Source organism: Oenanthe melanoleuca, chromosome 28 (genome assembly GCF_029582105.1).
Source record: "Oenanthe melanoleuca isolate GR-GAL-2019-014 chromosome 28, OMel1.0, whole genome shotgun sequence".
NCBI lineage: Eukaryota > Metazoa > Chordata > Aves > Passeriformes > Muscicapidae > Oenanthe > Oenanthe melanoleuca.
The window spans coordinates 3,510,424-3,529,566 of NC_079361.1; the positions used below are offsets into that span (position 1 = coordinate 3,510,424).

General features: G+C 53.7%; 1 protein-coding gene across 1 annotated transcript; it reads left to right on the forward strand.

Moving 5' to 3' along the window:
* The first annotated feature begins 855 nt into the window (after positions 1-855).
* LOC130264294 (calcium/calmodulin-dependent protein kinase type IV-like) lies at positions 856-18,666 on the forward strand. The gene is made up of 11 exons (XM_056512362.1): positions 856-953; positions 5,003-5,081; positions 5,369-5,431; positions 9,597-9,679; positions 9,767-9,839; positions 10,710-10,800; positions 10,892-10,966; positions 12,579-12,654; positions 13,352-13,478; positions 16,105-16,257; positions 17,587-18,666. Exons 1-11 carry the CDS (start codon positions 856-858, stop codon positions 18,664-18,666), a joined length of 1,998 nt encoding a protein of 665 aa, XP_056368337.1.
* The last annotated feature ends 477 nt before the right edge of the window (positions 18,667-19,143 follow it).

Below are 19,143 nucleotides of genomic sequence, written 5' to 3' on the forward strand. Positions count from 1 at the left end.
GCCCGGCATCCTCTCATCCCCGCATCCCGGTCCTGCCCCGCATCCCTCCATCCTCCCATCCCGACATCCTGGCAGCTCCATCCGTCCTGGGTTTCCGCATCCCGGCCTCCCGCCGTCCCTGCATCCCTCCATTCCCGAATCCTCCCATCCCTGGATCATCCCTGCATCCCTCCATTCCCGAACCCTCCCATCCCTGGATCATCCCTCCATCTTCCCATCCCTGCATCCTCCCAGCCCAGCGCCCCGTGAAGCCGCCCCCGAGCAGCTGAGCCGTGACGCCCCGTTTTGGGGAGCAGCGGGGGAGCCCGCGCGGGCCCGGGGGGCTGCGGGGAGGTTCAGCACCAACCCCGGGGGCTCCGGACCCCCCGAGCCCACCCTCGGCACGGCCGCCCCGCGCCGGGGATGAGGCAGCGCCGGGGGGGACACGAGCGGCGCCGCAGGTAACGGTACGTGCGACCCCACCCCAAATTACCGGGGGTGTGCCGGGGGCCTGGGGCGGTTTGGAGGCTGCAGGAATCGGGGTTCAAACCAGTCCCGGGATCCCCAAACAGGTGGGAATGGGGTGGGAAAAGGGAGAGAAAGGTGGTGGAAAAAGCCGGGGGAGGGGGGACATATCCCAGAGCGGAGGGAATTATCTCGGAAAAGGCATCGTACGTGCCGGGTGGGAAGGGGATTTGCGGCCGTGATTCCACGGCGCTCGATAATCCCGAGCGCTGCTTTTTCCCGAGCCATCTGGGCGCTGGTGGAAGCGCGGGTGGGGGGAACGGGTGGGGGTGAGGCGGGGGGGGCTGCGGGATCCATGCCGGGGTCTCCCCTTCCCTGCAGCTGGCGGAAGCTCGCAGCCCCCCGCCCACCATGCCGTCCTCCAAGAGCGAGAGCGAGTTCTGGATCGATGGATCCCACCGGGAGGCGGCACTGGAAGATTTCTACATCGTGGGCCCCGAGCTGGGACGGTACCGGGCGGGGAGAGCGGACAGGGAGGGGCTGGGAGGGACAGGAGCCCCCCTGGGGTGGGAGCGGGTCCTGGATGTGGCAGGGAGTGGCCTGGAAAGGAGAGGGATGGAGAGAGGCAGGGGGAGATGGAGGGAGTGGGGAGGGATGGAGGGAGGCAGGAGAGATGGAGGGGAGCAGAGGGGATGGAGGGGAGCAGGAGGGATGGAGAGAGGCAGGAGAGATGGAGGGAGGCAGGAGGGATGGAGGGGAGCAGAGGGGATGGAGGGATGTGGGGAGGGATGGAGGGAGGCAGGAGAGATGGAGGGAGGCAGGAGGGATGAAGGGGAGCAGGAGGGATGGAGGGATGTGGGGAGGGATATGAGCAGAGGGGATGGAGGAATAAGGAGGGGATGGAGAGAGGTAGAGAGGATGGAGGGGAGCAGGAGGGATGGAGAGAGGCAGGAGGGGATGGATGGGGCGCTGGAGTAATTCAGGGGAGTGGATGAAGGGAATGGGGGTGAAGGGAGGCAGGAAAAGATGCAGGAAGGGAGGGACAGGTAAAAAAGGGATGGATGGATGGATGGATGGATGTGGGAGGAATGGATGGAGGGATGGAAGAATGGAGGGATTGATGTAGAAGGATGGGAGGATGGATTTGGGGGGTGCAGGGTGACAGACCCTCCCCTCTGGTGTAACCTGGTGCTTGGACTGTGCTGTGATGCTGCAGCCAGGGTCTGGGAGCGCTCACTGGGGGTTGCAGGCTGGGCTGGGGGTCCCTGGGCCTGTGGAGCTGGATATTCCTCATGTCCATGGCACTGGGATCATGGGGAGACCCCTCTCCCCCCAGAGCACCCCAAGGTTTTGGGGATGGGCAGTCAGGGTGAGGCAAAGGCCAGGCAGTGCCAGGCTCCACAGAGTCTGAACCCCCAGCTCTGGGTTTGCATGGAGAGCCCATGTGAGGGCTGTGATCCTGGGTGAGGTGTCCAGGGGTGCCAGGGGTGCCAGGAGCCCGTGTGGGGAGGTTGATGGTCCCATTTTTGGGGGCTCTGGGCTGTGCCAGTGCAGGGAGGCAGCGCTGCCTCAGAGCCCTGGTTTGGAGCAGGGGATTTGGTGGTTCAGGCTGGGCCAGCCCCAGCTGCCACTGGGTTTCCATCCTCAGAGAATCCTGAAAAGCAGCAGTTTTGGGGGAAGCAGGAATTTAAGGGTTTGTGTTGAGGGCTTGGCAGTGCCCAGCCCTGCACAGAGGGGTGCGGGACAGAAGGACAGGCCTGGAGCCCCTGGAATCCATCCATCCATCCATCCATCCATCCATCCATCCATCCATCCATCCATCCAGTTTCAGCCCCAGATTTCAATCAAGCTCCTCTCAGTCCCAGAGCCACCCACTCACAGAGTGTTGGGATTTGGCTGGGTTTGGGGATTTGGGATTTAGGATTTAGGATTTGGGATTTAGGAGCTCAGTCGCCGTGCACAGCTCTCTCTTAGAGCCTCTCCTGGCAAGGCTGGGCTCAGCTCTGACCAGGAAGGCCCAGGGAGCAGGAGAGGGGGGGCAGGAGCCGGGCAGGGATGTGGGGACAGCAGGGAGGACCCAGCCCGGAGCTGCTCCCATCCCTGCACATCCCAGGCTCTCAGCAAATCCCATCGTTCGACATTTTCCAGTTCATCTGGAAAGCAAATGCAATTATCTCCCGTCGCAGGCGAGGCTGATTGGGGATATTTATTCGAGGCCGTGAGCGGCGGCTGCGGGGGCCGAGGTGTGGCGAATTCCGGCTCGGATCCGAGCGCTGCCCTAATTGGGGAGGCGGGAGGGGCACAGCGGGCACAGCGGGCACGGGAACACCCCGAGCCCTCCTGAGCGCCGAGCCGAGCGCTCCTAAATGATCTCGTTAGCGGCGGGGATTGTCCGTGCGGAAAAACGCGGAGGGAGGGGGAGAGATCCTGGCGGGGGTTCAGCTGTGGAGAGGGGCTGGAGGGTCCCGTGTCCAGCCTGGGAGAGCTGGATGGAGAGATGAGAATTCACAGCGCTCAGATTATTGCACAGACGAGGTTCCAGCAGTTGTGGGTGGGTCTAGAGCTGCTGGCTGTGTCCTAAAACTAACTATCCATGTTACAAATATTATATTTCTTTCTCTGCTCTTCATCTGACTACATCACAACTAATCAGCACCATTACCATATTCCTGTTACTACTTTCCAATCACCAAAAATTAGTGTGTTACAGTCTAAGCTGGAAGTTGGTTTTCAGTTTTCTTGCAGTGGAAAATTCGGAGAGCTTTTCTCTCCTTGCAACATGGCATTTTTGTTTGTGAAAAATTTTCTGCTTGGTAAAAACATCTGTTTGAGGTGGATTTACCCTTTGCTCAGGGTCGTAAAAGCCACTTCCAACTCACTTTGCTTTCTTAGTTACCCAGTAAAACTCGCTCAGCAATTATTTTCTTCTATATCAAAACTTGCTATCATTTCTATTCCTTCTTCAGATTTTACTTTCAAAAATTTTTCTGTTATACACACACATCTGTGAGACCCTCCTGTCACATCCTTATCCTCCCAGCTGGGAAATTCCAAAAATAACCCGGTGGCTTGTCCCGCTGGAAGTTTGTTGTTGTGGGGTTGTTTTGGGGACAAATCGCAGCTTTTGCTCGTTTTCCTGAGCTGGAGCACGTGGTGACCGCCCCGCCCCTCCCCTCCCAGCTGCAACAATTCGTTTCCAAATCGCTTTTTAGTTGTAAACTGAAGTTTGGTGGAGTTTGGTGGAATGGAGGAAATGTTTTGGAGCTGGGCAGGGTCGGGCATCCCGCAGGAATCTGGTACCCAGCGCTGCCGTTGCCATGGGAACGCCAAATTCAGCCGGATGAGTTGCAAAATCTGCTCTGGGTTTGAAGACAAATCCCTCTTCCAGCAGAGCGCCCGGGGGCTGCAGCGGGGGGGATGTTGGTGGGCTCAGAGGAGGTTTTGGTGTGAAAATCGGTGTTTTTGGGGATCTGATCCGAGCTCCGCCCAGGACGGCGGCGATGCCAAAGTGCGGGAAAACTCCTCCGATACCCGGGGGCAGGAATTAATCTGCTCCAGGAGCCGGGCAGGGAGGTGGGGTTGCAAATTCAGCGCTGAGGAAACGCGGTGAACTCGAGCTGAGGTGGCCACGGGCCGAGGGGCGCGGCCGTGCCCGTGTCACCCGCGGCGGTGTCACCGCTCCGGGAGGGGTCTGGGGACAGGAATCGGCCGGGACGGGGCCCGGCGGTGTCGCTGCTGTCGCCAGGAGGGGACACGGCCGCTCCGTCCCGCCGCGAAAGCCGCTTAAGGATTTAAACCCTCTGTAGAAGTCGGGTTTAATTAAAATAGGCTGAGGGAAAGTCGGGAAGGATGCGGGAGAGGGATGCATCAGGAGGGGTGTGGGGTGGGGGTGAAGGAGAGGGGCACAGGAAGGGAGCTCAGGAGAAGGGAGATCCATGAAAACTGAGATCCAGGAAGAGGGGGATGAAGGGGCAGGGGAATCCATGAAAAATGGGATACAAGAAGAGAGGGATGCAGGAGGAAGGGGATGCAGGAGGAGGGGAATCCATGAAAAATGAGATACAAGAACAGGGGGATGCAGGAGGAAGGGAATTCAGAAATGGGGGGATGCAGGAGAAGGGAGATCCATGAAAACTGAGATCCAAGAACAGGGGGATGCAGGAGGAAGGGAATTCAGAAATGGGAGGATGCAGGAGAAGGGAGATCCATGAAAACTGAGATACAAGAACAGGGGGATGCAGGAGGAAGGGAATTCAGGAGTGAGGGGATACAGAAGGGAGATCCATGAAAAATGAGGTATAGGAAGAGGGGGATGCAGGAGGAAGGGAATTCAGGAATGGGGGGATGCTGGAGGAAGAAGATCCATGAAAATTGAGATCTAGGAAGAGAGGGATGCAGGAGGAAGGGGATGCAGGAGGAGTGGGATCCATGAAAATCAGGATCCATGGCATCCATGCTGAGCTCCCAGGGCCTGGCACAGCCAAAGGTGCTGCTGGGGGGCACAGGGGGAGGGGACCCCCAGCTCTGTGCCAGCCTCACGCCCCCCCTGCCCTGCCAGGGGAGCCACCTCGGTGGTGTTCAGCTGCCAGGAGAAGGGCACGGGAGCTCCCTACGCTGCCAAGATCCTGAAGAAAACGGTGAGTGAGGCAGGAGAGGGGCTGGGGAGGGGAGGGGGAGCACCAGGGAGCTGGGGGGAGGGCTGGGGGGTCTCTCCTCCTGGGGGGTCTCTCCTCCCGTGCCCCTCGGCACCACCGGGCATCGCTCCCACAGTCTGGGGGTCCCACATGAACAAAAACTGGGATTTGGGGAGGGGGGGGCTCTGGGACAGACATGGGAACGTGCTGGGAGTGATGGGGAGGGGTCTGTGGGTGGTGGGGAGGGGGCCAGGCCTGGCAGCTCGGGTGACACCAGCTCTGCTTCCCAGATCGACAAAAAGATCGTGAGGACGGAGATCGGGGTCCTGCTGCGGCTCTCGCACCCCAACATCGTGAGTAGGAGCCTGGTGACAGGGCTGCCGCCTCCCTGGGGCCGGGGCGGGGTTAGCTCAGCTCAGCGCTGAAAGGGCTGGGATTTACCTGTCCTCATCCCCTCCGGGTGCAGGAGGAGGGCACCACCCCATGGAAACCTCCCTGCACCCCCTGTCCCCTTCCTGCACCCCCTGTCCTGTTCCTGCACCCCCTGTCCCCTTCCTGCACCCCACATCCCCTTCCTGCACTTCATATCCACTTCCTGCACCCCACACCCCCTCCCTGCACCCCCTGTCCTGTTCCTGCACCCCCTGTCCTGTTCCTGCGCCCCACATCCCCTCCCTGCACCCCATATCTCCTCCTGCACCCCATATCCACTTTCTGCACCTCCTGTCCTGTTCCTGCACCCCATATCCCCTCCTGCACCTCCTGTCTCCTCCCTGCACCCCACATGCCCTCCCTGCACCCCACATCCCCTCCCTGCACCCCATATCCACTTTCTGCACCCCACATCTCCTTCCAGCACCCCATGTCCCCTCCTTGCACCCCATGGAAAATCCTCCCTGCACCCCACATCCCTCCCTGCACCCCCTGTCCTGTTCCTGCACCCCACATCCACTTCCTGCACCCTATGTCAAATTGTCCCTTCACCCCATGGAAAACCTTCTCTGCACCCCATGTCCCCTCCTTGCACCCCATATCCCCTCCCTACATCCCCTTGTCCCCTCCCTGCACCCCGTGTCCAGCTCTCCCTGCATCCCATGGAAAATCCTCCCTGCACCCCACATCCCCTCCCTGCACCCCACATCCCCTCCCTGCACCCCCTGTCCTGTTCCTGCACCCCACATCTCCTTCCCTGCACCCCACATCCCCTCCCTGCACCCCACATCCCCTCCCTGCACCCCACATCCCCTCCCTGCACTTCATATCCACTTCCTGCACCCCACATCCCCTCCCTGCACCCCCTGTCCTGTTCCTGCACCTCCTGTCTCCTCCCTGCACCCCATATCTCCTCCTGCACCCCACATCCACTTCCTGCACCCTGTCCTGTTCCTGCGCCCCCTGTCCTGTTCCTGCGCCCCACATCCCCTCCCTGCACCCCATATCCCCTCCTGCACCTCCTGTCCTGTTCCTGCACCCCACATCCCCTTCCTGCACCCCACATCCCCTCCCTGCACCCCCTGTCCTGTTCCTGCACTCCACATCCCCTTCCTGCACCCTATGTCCAACTCTTCCTTCACCCCATGGAAAACCCTCTCTGCACCCCACATCCCATTTTTTCACCCTACATCCCCCTCCCTACACCCCATATCCTTTCCCTGTACCCCATGTCCCCTCCTTGCACCCCATATCCCCTTTTCCCCTCCCTGCACCCCGTGTCCAGCTCTCCCTGCATCCCATGGAAAAATCCTCCCTGCACCCCACATCCCCTCCCTGCACCCCACATCCCCTCCCTGCCTCCCTGACAGCCCCCAGCTGATTCCCCACCCACTCCCACACGAAATTCCTGCTCCTTGCAGCTCCTTTGAGCTCCCCCCACCCCGTCCTCCCCCTCCTCACGCCCTGGCTCGAGATTTCCACCAGGCAAGCAATTTCCAGCGAGGAGATCAAATGAATCCCAGGGAAAATTCCTCTGTAATGAATCCTGCCGGGGGAGATAAAAGGAGAGGCCGGGGCCGCGGGGGCTGGGGCGGGTCCTGCTCCATTCCCTTGCTCAGCATTCCAGGGATAACGGGAGCGATTCACAATGCCCAGAGTGGATCTGATCCAGCCCCTCTGGAATGCCAGGGGCAATCCCAAATTCCCCAAAAAATCCTCATTCCCACCTGCGTGGTTCCGCTGGGAAATCGCAAAAAGGATCTTGGAGAACATATGAGTTGAGGAGAGGACACAAAAAAATCCAAAAAACCCCCCAAAAAAAAACAAAAAACAAAAAAACAACAAAAAAAAAAACCACCTGGGAGCTGCTGTGGGGCTGAGGGCTGGGACAGGCGCTGTTCCTATTGGGATTGGGATCAGGACATCGCTGTGACATTGTCAGGACATCGCTGTGACATTGTCAGGATATCACTGGGACATTTTTGGGACATCGCTGGGACATTTTCAGGATATCACCGGGACATCGCTGGGACATTGTCGAGACATCGCTGGGACATTTTTGGGATATCACCGGGACACCACTGGGACATTTTTGGGACATCGCTGGGACATTATCGGGACATCGCTGGGATATTTTTGGGACATTTTTGGGACATTGTCCTGCCACTGCAGCTGCAGCATCCCTCAAACCCCGGGCACAGCCACTCCCAGCCCATCCTCGGAACTTTACTCTGGAGAAACCCCAAAACCTTCGTGAAACCAAGAGAGATCCCAAAGATCCCAAAAGCAGAGATGAAGAGTTCAAAGCACCTGGGGACAAGTTCTGCGGGCGTTTTTTGGGGTGTTTCAGCCTTTTGGGGAAATTTGGTGCTTCAGCCTCTTCCATGGAGATAATTCCCCATCCCAGGACAGGGTGTGAATCACGCCCTCAGAGCAGCCCAGGTGGCTCCAGCCGCGTTTGGGAAGAGGCTCCTCTCTGATGTTTTATCAGGAACAGCAGAGAAAATCCAATTTCCGCCCTCCCCTCTCCTCGGAGGATCCAGCCCATTTGAATATTTAAATCCCCGAGGTTTCCAAGGGGTTGTGCTCATCCCAAGTTCAAGTGCTGTTTGAAGAGGAGCTGCTCTGCTCCATTATTGCCGCTATCGTGCGGCACCGACCTCGGCAGCGGCTGATAATAGGATTGTAAACTTTTGAAGTTAATAGGAAAATTATAGTGCTCCGTGTATTATTATAATGCAATAAGCTGCCACATAGTGTCTCTCACCCCGCGGGGGATCACGGCTTGTCACCCAGCCTGGCAAGGGAATGATTAAAGCCCCATGAAATTCGTGGTGTCACAAAAGTCTTAAGAAGCGTGAAATTCTTGGGTTTCCATCTAAAAAAAAAATTTAAAAAAAAAAAAAAAAAAAAAAGGGGGAAAAAAAAGGAAAATTGCATTTGGATGTTGCTTTAAGAGAGAATTGTTAATTCCAGATGGGCTGTGGAGGCACAAAGGGCTCGTGTGGGAGCAGAGGCACAAAAAGTTGGGGGGAAACACGGGATTGGTGCTTCTTGTGCTGCAGAACAGTCCAAGGGACATTTCCAGAGCTCTGGTCCCAGAGTGGCCTGGCAGGGTGTGCCCGGCTGCAGGACCAGATCCACCCCTGGGCTGGGCAGAGGCTCTGAGGAGCCACGAAATTAAAATTAAAATGTTCTCAGGGAGCTCCTCCTGTGAGAACAACCCTCGGTCAGGGCTCGGCACCAGCCCAGATCCAACTCTGATCCCTGTTAAGTGAGCGGGGCTGCTGCCAGCAGTTAAAAAATCCAGGTGGGAGGAAATCAAGAGTGGGGAAAAAAAATCAAATGGAGGAGGGAAATGTTTGCCCTGAAATAATCCTTTACCCACAGCCAGGACACATTCCCACATCCCATATCCTATATCCCATATCCCACATCCCATATCCCATATCCATATCCCATATCCCACATCCCATATCCCACATCCCTTATCCTATATCCCATATCCCACATCCAATATCCCATCCCCATATCCCATATCCCACATCCCATATCCCATTTCCCACATCCCATTTCCCACATCCCATATCCCACATTCCCACATCCCATATCCCACATCCCAAATCCCACATTTCATATCCCACATTCCCACATCCCAAATCCCACATTCCCACATCCCAAATCCCACATTCCATATCCCACATTCCCACATCCCACTTCCCACATCCCAAATCCCACATCCCATATCCCACATTCCCAAATCCCACATCCCACTTCCCACATCCCAAATCCCACATTCCATATCCCACATTCCCACATCCCAAATCCCACATCCCATATCCCATATCCCATATCCCAAATTCCCAAATCCCACATTCCCACATCCTATATCCCAAATCCCACACCCCACATCCTACATCCATATCCCATATCCCACATCCCACATCTCACAATCCCACACCCCACATCCCATATCCCCAAAATCCCACACCCCACATCCCACCCCAGAATCCCAAAATCCCACATCCCACCCCAGAATCCCAAAATCCCACACCCCACACCCCAAACCCCTCTGTCCCTTTCCAGATCAAGCTGAAGGAGATTTTCGAGACGCCCTCGGAGATCGCGCTGGTGCTGGAGCTGGTGACGGGGGGAGAGCTCTTCGACAGGTACAGCCCCCCCTGGGGGCGGGATCCCAGCGGGACGGGGGGCAGGAGGGGGAGGATGGAGGGGCTGAAGGCTCCGTGTGCCCCCAGGATCGTGGAGAGGGGGTTCTACAGCGAGCGGGACGCGGCGCACGTGGTCAAACAGATCCTGGAGGCGGTTTCGGTAACGGGGCCTGGGGTGGGTGGGGTGGCACTGGGGGGCTGGAGCTGCTCTGATCCCAAATATCCCTGAGGAGAGGGGTCTGGAACTGCTCTGATCCCAAATATCCCAGGGGAGAGGGGTCTGGGGCTGCCCCATCCCAAATATCCCTGAGGAGAGGGGTCTGGGGCTGCCCCATCCCAAATATCCCTGGGGAGAGGGCCCTGGAGCTGCTCTGATCCCAAATCTCCCTGGGGAGAGGGGCCTGGAGCTGCTCCAATCCCAAATATCCCTGGGGAGAGGGGCCTGGAGCTGCTCTGATCCCAAATATCCCCAGGAAGGGGCACCCAGAGCTGCCCTGATCCCAAATATCCCCAGGAAGGGGCACCCAGAGCTGCTCTGATCCCAAATATCCCAGGGGAGAGGGGCCTGGAGCTGCACTGACCCTAAATATCCCTGAGGAGAGGGGCCTGGAGCTGCCCAATCCCAAATATCCCAGGAAAGGGACCTGGATCTGCTCTGATCCCAAATCTCCCTGGGGAGAGGGGCCTGGATCTGTATTGATCCCAAATATCCCCAGGAAGGGGCACCCAGAGCTTTCCCATCCCAAATCTCATCTGTCCCCTCGCCCTTGGCCTTCCAAGGGCACCTCTGGCAGCAGCTGGATCTGCTCTTAGGGGGGATGAAGAAGAGGAGGAGGAGGAAGGTCAGGGCTGCTCTGCATCCCAGAGTTTCCATGGCAACAGGAAGGTTTAAAAAACGGGAACGCTGAGCTAGGAAAGGATCCCGCCCAGCCGTGGCTGCTCCCGAGCCGGTCCCGAGTTTGTGACCGGTCCCAAATTCTGCCCGAGGCCGTTCCCTCCCTTTTCCCACCCCATTTCCCCCTTTTTTCAGTATTTGCACCAGAACGGAGTCGTGCACCGGGACCTGAAGCCCGAGAATCTGCTCTACGCTGACCTGTCCCCCGATGCACCCCTGAAAATCGGTGAGCTGGGGACCCTGGGGGGGCTGGTGGCACCAGAGGGGTCCCAGCGTCCCTCCCTGGTGGCAATGCCACTCCCCTGTGTCCCTGCAAGGTGACTTCGGGCTCTCCAAGATCCTGGATGAGCAGGACACGATGAAAACCGTGTGTGGGACACCGGGGTACTGCGGTGAGAGGGGCGGGGGGGAGGAGATTGAGGGAGAGGGAAACTGGGGTGGGGGGACATTGTGGGGAGAGGGAAATTGGGGGTGGGAGGACTTTGTGGGGAGGGGGAAATTGGGGGTGGGAGGGACATTGTGGGGAGAGGGAAACTGGGAATGGGAGGACTTTGTGGGGAGAGGGAAACTGGGAATGGGAGGACTTTGTGGGGAGGGGGAAATTGGGGGTGGGAGGGACATTTTGGGGAGAGGGAAATTGGGAATGGAAGGGAGGGAGGGATGTTGTGGGGAGAGGGAAACAGAAATGGGAGGGACACTGTGGGGAGAGGGGATCTGGGGACAGGAGGGACATTCTGGGGAGAGGGAAATTTGGAAAAGAAGGGAGAGAGGGACATTGTAGGGAGAGGAAAACTGGGAACGGGGGGACATTGTGGGGAGGGGAAAAATAGGGACAGGAGGGACTTTGTGGGGAGAGGGAAATTGGGGGTGGGAGGGACTTTGTGGGGAGAGGGAAACTGGGAATGGGGGGACATTGTGGGGAGAGGGAAATTGGGAATGGAAGGGAGGGAGGGATGTTGTGGGGAGAGGGAAACAGAAATGGGAGGGACACTGTGGGGAGAGGGGATCTGGGGACAGGAGGGACATTGTAGGGAGAGGAAAACTGGGAATGGGGGGACATTGTGGGGAGGGGAAAAATAGGAACAGGAGGGACATTCTGGGGAGAGGGAAATTGGGGGTGGGAGGGACTTTGTGGGGAGAGGGAAACTGGGAATGGGGGACATTGTGGGGAGAGGGAAATTGGGAATGGGAGGGAGGGAGGGACATTGTGGGGAGAGAGGATCTGGGGACAGGAGGAGATTGAGGGGAGAGGGAAATTGGGAATGGGGGGATATTTTGGGGAGAGGAAAACGGGAATGGGAGGGACATTGTGGGGAGAGGGGATCTGGGACAGGAGGGACTTTGTGGGGAGAGGGAAATTGGGGGTGGGAGGAGATTGAGGGGAGAGGGAAATTGGGAATGGGAGGGACATTGAGGACTGGAGGGACATTGTGGGGAGAGGGAAATTCGGGGAGAGAAAAACTGGGAACAGAAGGGAGAGAGGGACATTGGGTAAAGTGGGGACAGGAGGGACATTTTGGGGACAGGAAAACTGGGGACGGGAGAGAGGGAAATTTGGGACAGGAGGGGCGTAGTGGGGAGAGGTAAAATGGGAACAGGAGGGAGGGAGGGAGGGGCTTTGTGGGGAGAGGAAATTTGGGGAGAGCCACATTTATCCCAAACTTTTTTTCTCCACAATTATCCCTTTTCTCCACGTTTTCCCCCTCTTTGTCCACACTTCTCCCATTTCTCCCCATTTCTTCTCATTTCTCCCTTTTCTCCATATTTCTCCCCATTTCTCCTTTTTCTCCCATTTCTCCCCATTTCTTCCCATGTCTCCCTTTTCTCCATATTTCTCCCCATTTCTCCTTTTTCTCCCATTTCTCCCCATTTCTCCCTTTTCTCTACATTTCTCCCCGTTTCTCTTTCTACTCCCTTTCCCCCCATTTCTCTTTCCCCCACACCTGCCCATTCCCATCGGGATTTCCCCCCTTTGGGTCCTTTAACCCCAAATTTTCCGTCCAGCCCCCGAAATCCTGCACGGGTGTCCCTATGGCCCTGAGGTGGACATGTGGAGCGTGGGGGTCATCACCTACATCCTGTGAGTGCCACACACAGCCAGGGGACACTCCGGGGGTTTGTCACCTCGGTGGCAGTGCCAGGGGGTGACAGGGTTGGTGGCAGTGCCAGGGTTTGTCCCACTGTGGGTTTGTCACCTGGGTGGCAGTGCCAGAGGATGGCAAGGTTGGTGGCAGTGCCAGGGAGTGGCAGGGTTTGTCCCTTGGTGGGTTTGTCCCTTGGTGCCAGGGGGTGCCAGGCATGTCCCCTGGGTGGGTTTGTCACCTGGGTGGCAGCTCCAGGAGGTATCGGGGTTGGTGGCAGTGCCAGGCGTGTCCCATGTTGTCCCTGCTCCTGTCCCTGTCCCTGTCCTGTCCCTGTCCTTGTCCCCTGTCCCTGCCCTGTCCCTGACCCATCCTTGTCCCCTGTCCCTGTCCCATCTCATCCCTGCCCTGTCCTTGTCCCTGTCCCTGTCCCATCCTGTCCCATCCCTGTCCCTGTCCCTGCTCCTGTCCCTGTCCCTGATCCTGTCCCTGTCCCTGTCCCATCCTGTCCCTGTCCCATCCTTGTCCCTGTCCCTGTCCCATCCTGTCCCTGTCCCTGTCCTGTCCCTGTCCCTGCCCTGTCCCTGTCCCTGTCCTATCCTGTCCCTGTCCCTGTCCCGTCCTGTCCTGTCCCTGTCCCTGTCCTGTCCCTGCTCCTGTCCCTGTCCCTGTCCCATCCTGTCCCTGTCCCCTCAGGCTCTGTGGCTTCGAGCCCTTCTTTGACCCTCGGGGGGATCAGTTCATGTACAGCCGCATCCTCACCTGCGACTACGAGTTCGTGTCCCCCTGGTGGGACGAGGTGTCCCCGAACGCCAAGGACCTGGTGAGCAGCAGTGCTGGGGCTTGGGAAAGGAGAAAATTCATTTAATTTAATTTAATTTAATTTAATTTAATTTAATTTAATTTAATTTAATTTAATTTTATTTTATTTTATTTTATTTTATTTTATTTTATTTTATTTTATTTTATTTTATTTTATTTTATTTTATTTTTATTTTTATTTAATTTATTTTTACTTTATTTCCTTTCCTTTCCTTTCCTTTCCTTTCCTTTCCTTTCCTTTCCTTTCCTTTCCTTTCCTTTCCTTTCCTTTCCTTTCCTTTCCTTTCCTTTCCTTTCCTTTCCTTTCCTTTCCTTTCCTTTCCTTTCCTTTCCTTTCCTTTCCTTTCCTTTCCTTTCCTTTCCTTTCCTTTCCTTTCCTTTCCTTTCCTTTCCTTTCCTTTCCTTTCCTTTCCTTTCCTTTCCTTTCCTTCATATGCTTTAAATTTCTTTTATTATTTAATTTCCCCGTTTATTTATTTATTTATTTATTTATTCATTTATAACACTTGGATTGCTTATTTAGTGTTTTCATTTTTATCCATTTATTTATTCATTTCTTTAATTCTATTTTCATCACTCTCTATTTATTTATTTAGTTATGATTTTATTTTCTCTATTTATTGCATTCATTTATTTATTTTTATTTATTAACCACATATTTCCATTTTTTATTTCATGCCTTTCATGTTTTTATTTTCATGCATTGACTACATTTATTTATTTATTTATTTCTCACACATTTCTATTAATTATCTCATTTTTCATGTGAATTTATTATTTATTTATTATGATGTACTCTTGATTTCTTTAATTTCCTTTATTTATTCTTTATTTTCATGATTGATTTTATGATTAATTTTACTTCTTGCTCTATTTATTCCTTCTTTTCATGATTGATCTTACAAGTAATTTTACTTGTTTATTTATTCCTTATTTTATATTTATTATATTTATATATTATGTATTTATTATATTTAAATTTATAATATATTTCTCATATTATTTATTATATTTATTCTTTATCTTTATGATTGAATTTATGATTTCTTATACTATATATTATATATTTATTCAAATTCTTTCTTCCTTTACTATGAGCTACTTGATCTTAAAGTTAATTTTACTTCTTTATTGGTTCTTTATTTTATATTTATTGTATTTATTATATTTGTATTTTATTATATGTATTATAATATATAATTAACAGATTAATATAATATAATATAATATAATAGAATAGAATAGAATAGAATAGAATAGAATAGAATAGAATAGAATATAATAGAATATAGAATATAGAATCTATAATGATATATTATTATACATATTTTATAATAATATATATTATATTATTATACATAGTGTAGTATAGGTAATATATAATTATATATTTTATACATATTTTATATATCTATTTATATATTATATAATATGTATATTATGTATAATATATATTATATTTTAATAGTACATATTTTGTTATATAATATATTGTATATAATATAATATATGATGTAATACTGTATATTATATTATATTATATTATATTATATTATATTATATTATATTATATTATATTATATTATATTATATTATATTATATTATATTATATTATATTATATTATATTATATTAATTATATTATATTATGTCATGTCATGTCATGTCATGTCATGTCATATTTTTGTATATTTATAGATAATTAATATAATTTTATTATATTAAAATATATTGTTTATTATATTATTTATTATATTCCCTCCATATTTTCATTATTTAATTTATGCACTGTATAATTTATACACTAATATTCCATATTTATGACAATTCCTTCCCGCCTTGCCGGGCTCTGTTTGGCAATAATGAGTTGGGTGGTTTGTTTGTTTGTTTGGTTGGTTGGTTCATTGGTTGTTCAGTTGTTCGGTGGTTCGGATGTTTCGTTGGTTGGTTGGTTGGTTGTTTGGTTGGTTGGTTGTTTCGTTGTTTGGTTGTTTGTTCGGTTGTTTGTTCGGTTGTTTCATTGGTTGTTTGTTTGGTTGTTTCATTGTTTGGTTGGTTGGTTGGTTGTTGTTTGGTTGGTTGTTCGGTTGTTTAGTTGTTCAGTTGTTTCATTGTTTGGTTGGTTGGTTGTTTGGTTGTTCGGTTGTTTCGTTATTTGGTTGTTCACTTGTTTGGTTGTTTCATTGTTCGGTTGTTTCATTGTTTGGTTTTGTTTTTTTGGTTGTTTCATTGGTTGTTTGTTTGTTCGGTTGTTTCATTGTTTGGTTGGTTGGTTGTTGGTTGTTCAGTTGTTTGGTTGGTTGGTTGTTCAGTTGTTTGGTTGTTTTGTTGTTTGGTTGTTTGGTTGTTTCGTTGTTTGGTTGGTTGGTTGTTCAGTTGTTTGTTTGGTTGTTCAGTTGTTTGGTTGGTTGGTTGTTCGGTTGGTTGGTTGGTTGGTTGTTCGGTTGTTTGTTCGGTTGTTCCATTGTTTGGTTGTTTCATTGGTTGTTTGGTTGGTTGTTTCATTGTTCGGTTGTTTGTTGGGTTGTTCCATTGTTCGGTTGTTTCGTTGGTTGTTTGGTTGGTTGTTTCACTGTTCAGTTGTTTGTTGGGTTGTTCCATTGTTTGGCTGTTGTTTTGGTGGCCAGGTGCGGCGGCTGCTGGCCCTGGAGCCCCGGCAGCGGCTGACGGTGGCTCAGGCCCTGCAGCACCCCTGGGTCACCGGCCAGGGAGCCAAACTGGCCCACATGGACAGCACCCAGCGCAAACTGCAGGAGTTCAACGCCAGGAGGAAGCTGAAGGTCGGGGGGCACGGGGACACAGCTGGGACACAGCTGGGACACAGCTTGGGACACCTGGGACACAGCTGGGACACAGCTGGGACACCTGGGATACAGCTGGGATACACCTGGGACACAGCTGGGACACAGCTGGGACACAGCTGGGACACAGCTGGGACACAGCTGGGACATACAGCTGGGACACAGCTGGGACACACCTGGGGACACAGCTGGGACACTGGGGAGACAGCTGGGACACAGCTGGGGACACCTGGGACACAGCTGGGACACAGCTGGGACACAGCTGGGACATACGTGGGGACACAGCTGGGACACCTGGGACACCTGGGATACAGCTGGGACACAGCTGGGGACACCGGGGACACCTGGGACATACATGGGGACACAGCTGGGACACAGCTGGGACACAGCTGGGACACTGGGGAGACAGCTGGGACACACCTGGGACATACATGGGACACAGCTGGGATACAGCTGGGGACACCGGGGACACTGGGGATACAGCTGGGACACAGCTGGGACACAGCTGGGACACTGGGGAGACAGCTGGGACACAGCTGGGACACAGCTGGGACACAGCTGGGGACACCTGGGGACACCTGGGACACAGCTGGGACATACATGGGGACAGCTGGGACACACCTGGGGACACCTGGGGACACCTGGGGACACCTGGGATACAGCTGGGACACACCTGGGATACAGCTGGGACATACATGGGACACACCTGGGGACACACCTGGGGACACACCTGGGGACACACCTGGAGACACATGAGGGCACAGCTGTGACACCTGGGGATACATCTGGGGACAGACCTGGGACACTGAGGACACACCTGGGACACCTACGGACACACCTGTCACATCTGGGGACACACCTGTCACACCTGGGACACGGGATTTGGGATGGATTTGGGATGGATTTTGAGACGGATTTCGGATGATTTTTTGGGATGGATATGGGATGGATTTGGGATTAATTTTGGGATGGTTTTTGGGATGGTTTTTGTGGATTTGGGATGGATTTGGGGATGGATTTTGGATGGATTTGGGGATGGATTTGGGATGGATTTTGGACGGATTTGGGATGGATTTGGGATGGTTTCTGGGATGGATTTGGGATGATTTTTGGGATGAATTTTGGGATGAATTTTAGGGGAAGTTCCCCCCCACCCAGAGCGTGCTGGGCCCTGAATTCCCTCAGGGAACAGCCCCGAGGCTGCCCCAGCTCCAGGAGGGTTCGGGGTTGGATTATTGGGGCCTCCAGGATTTCGGCTGGGTGGTCCCCTGCGAACATCCCATAATAATTCCCAAATTCTCTGTGCAGGCTGCCATGAAAGCCGTGGTGGCCTCCAGCCGCTTGGGCAACCACGGCCACCACGACTGCTCCCGCAGTGGCCAGCGGGGACCGCGGGGGCTGGCCCAGCCCGGGGCCACCAGGAGCCCCAGGGGCGGCACGGAGCTCAGCGTGTGCCAGAGTGACCACAGTGTGTGCCAGAGTGACCACAGTGTGTGCCAGAGTGACCACCCAGCTGTGTGCCAGAGTGACCACCCGGGCATCTGCCAGAGTGACCACCCAGCTGTGTGCCAGAGTGACCACCCGGCCATCTGCCAGAGTGACCATCACAGTGTGTGCCAGAGTGACCATCACAGTGTGTGCCAGAGTGACCACCAGGCTGTGTGCCAGAGTGACCATCACAGTGTGTGCCAGAGTGACCACCCAGGCATCTGCCAGAGTGACCACCAGGCTGTGTGCCAGAGTGACCACCCAGCTGTGTGCCAGAGTGACCATCACAGCGTGTGCCCAGTGCTCCAGAGTGACCACCCGGCAGTGTTCCAGAGTTGCCACTCCACCACACTCCAGAGTGACCACCCCACCGTGGCCCAAGTGTTCAAGAGTGACCACCCCGCCGTGTTCCAGAATGACCACTCTGCTGTGTCCCCAGTGTTCAAGAGTGACCGCTCCAACGTGACCCCAGTGGCCCCAGGGTTCAAGAGTGGCCACTCCACCACACTCCAGAGTGGCCACTCCACAGTGGCCCCAGGGTTCAAGAGTGGCCACTCCACCACACTCCAGAGTGGCCACTCCACAGTGGCCCCAGTGTTCAAGAGTGACCACCCCGCCGTGTTCCAGAATGACCACTCTGCTGTGTCCCCAGTGTTCCAGAGTGACCACCCTGCTGTGTTCCAAAGTGACCGCTCCAACGTGTCCCCAGTGCTCAAGAGTGACCACTCCACCATGTCCCCAGTGGCCCCAGTGGCCGTATTCCAGAGTGACCACCCCCCAGTGGCTCCAGTGACCATATTCCAGAGTGACCACCCCACAGTGGCTCCAGTGACCATATTCCAGAGTGACCACCCCACGGTGGCCCCGGTGGCCGTGCCAGGCTCTGGCTGTGACAGTTAACGGGCCCCTGGCCGGGCCCTGGAGCATCCTCGTGTCTGTCCTGTCACCCCTGCTCGCTGTCCTGTCACCTGAGGGGTCGGGGTGGTGACTTTGCCTTCCCACCCTGCAGCAATTTGGGGAAAAGACCCAAAAACCGAGGAGCAAACAGCAGAATGAAGAGGATTCCTCCCAGCTTTCCCTGCAAAGGCAGCGAGTTGTCTTTGAGGGGCTTCTGTAAATAATCCTGAAGGGTTTTATTTTCTTTTTTTGGATTTTGCTGTGGGGTTGCTGCTGTGTTAGGAGCAGTTTTAGGAGCCTTTGACCCCAAATGTTTGATCCTCCCCAGAGAACAGCTCCTATTAGTGCTTCCCTTATCATTCCCAGCCCTGTTGTGGTTTTTTGGGTGTGTTCCCCACCCTCACCCTGCTGGTGGTGTGAGGTGGCCACTGGCCTGGGAGTGCTGGCCCAGCCTCCCCTTGGCATTCCAGATCAGGATTG

Bases quoted from the DNA above. Each gene is read 5' to 3' on its own strand.
- LOC130264294 (XM_056512362.1), top strand. From the start codon at position 856: ATGCCGTCCTCCAAGAGCGAGAGCGAGTTCTGGATCGATGGATCCCAC. The intron at 9,680-9,766 runs GTACAGCCCCCC...GTGTGCCCCCAG, and splicing joins GGGGGAGAGCTCTTCGACAG to GATCGTGGAGAGGGGGTTCT. The intron at 9,840-10,709 runs GTAACGGGGCCT...CCCTTTTTTCAG, and splicing joins AGATCCTGGAGGCGGTTTCG to TATTTGCACCAGAACGGAGT.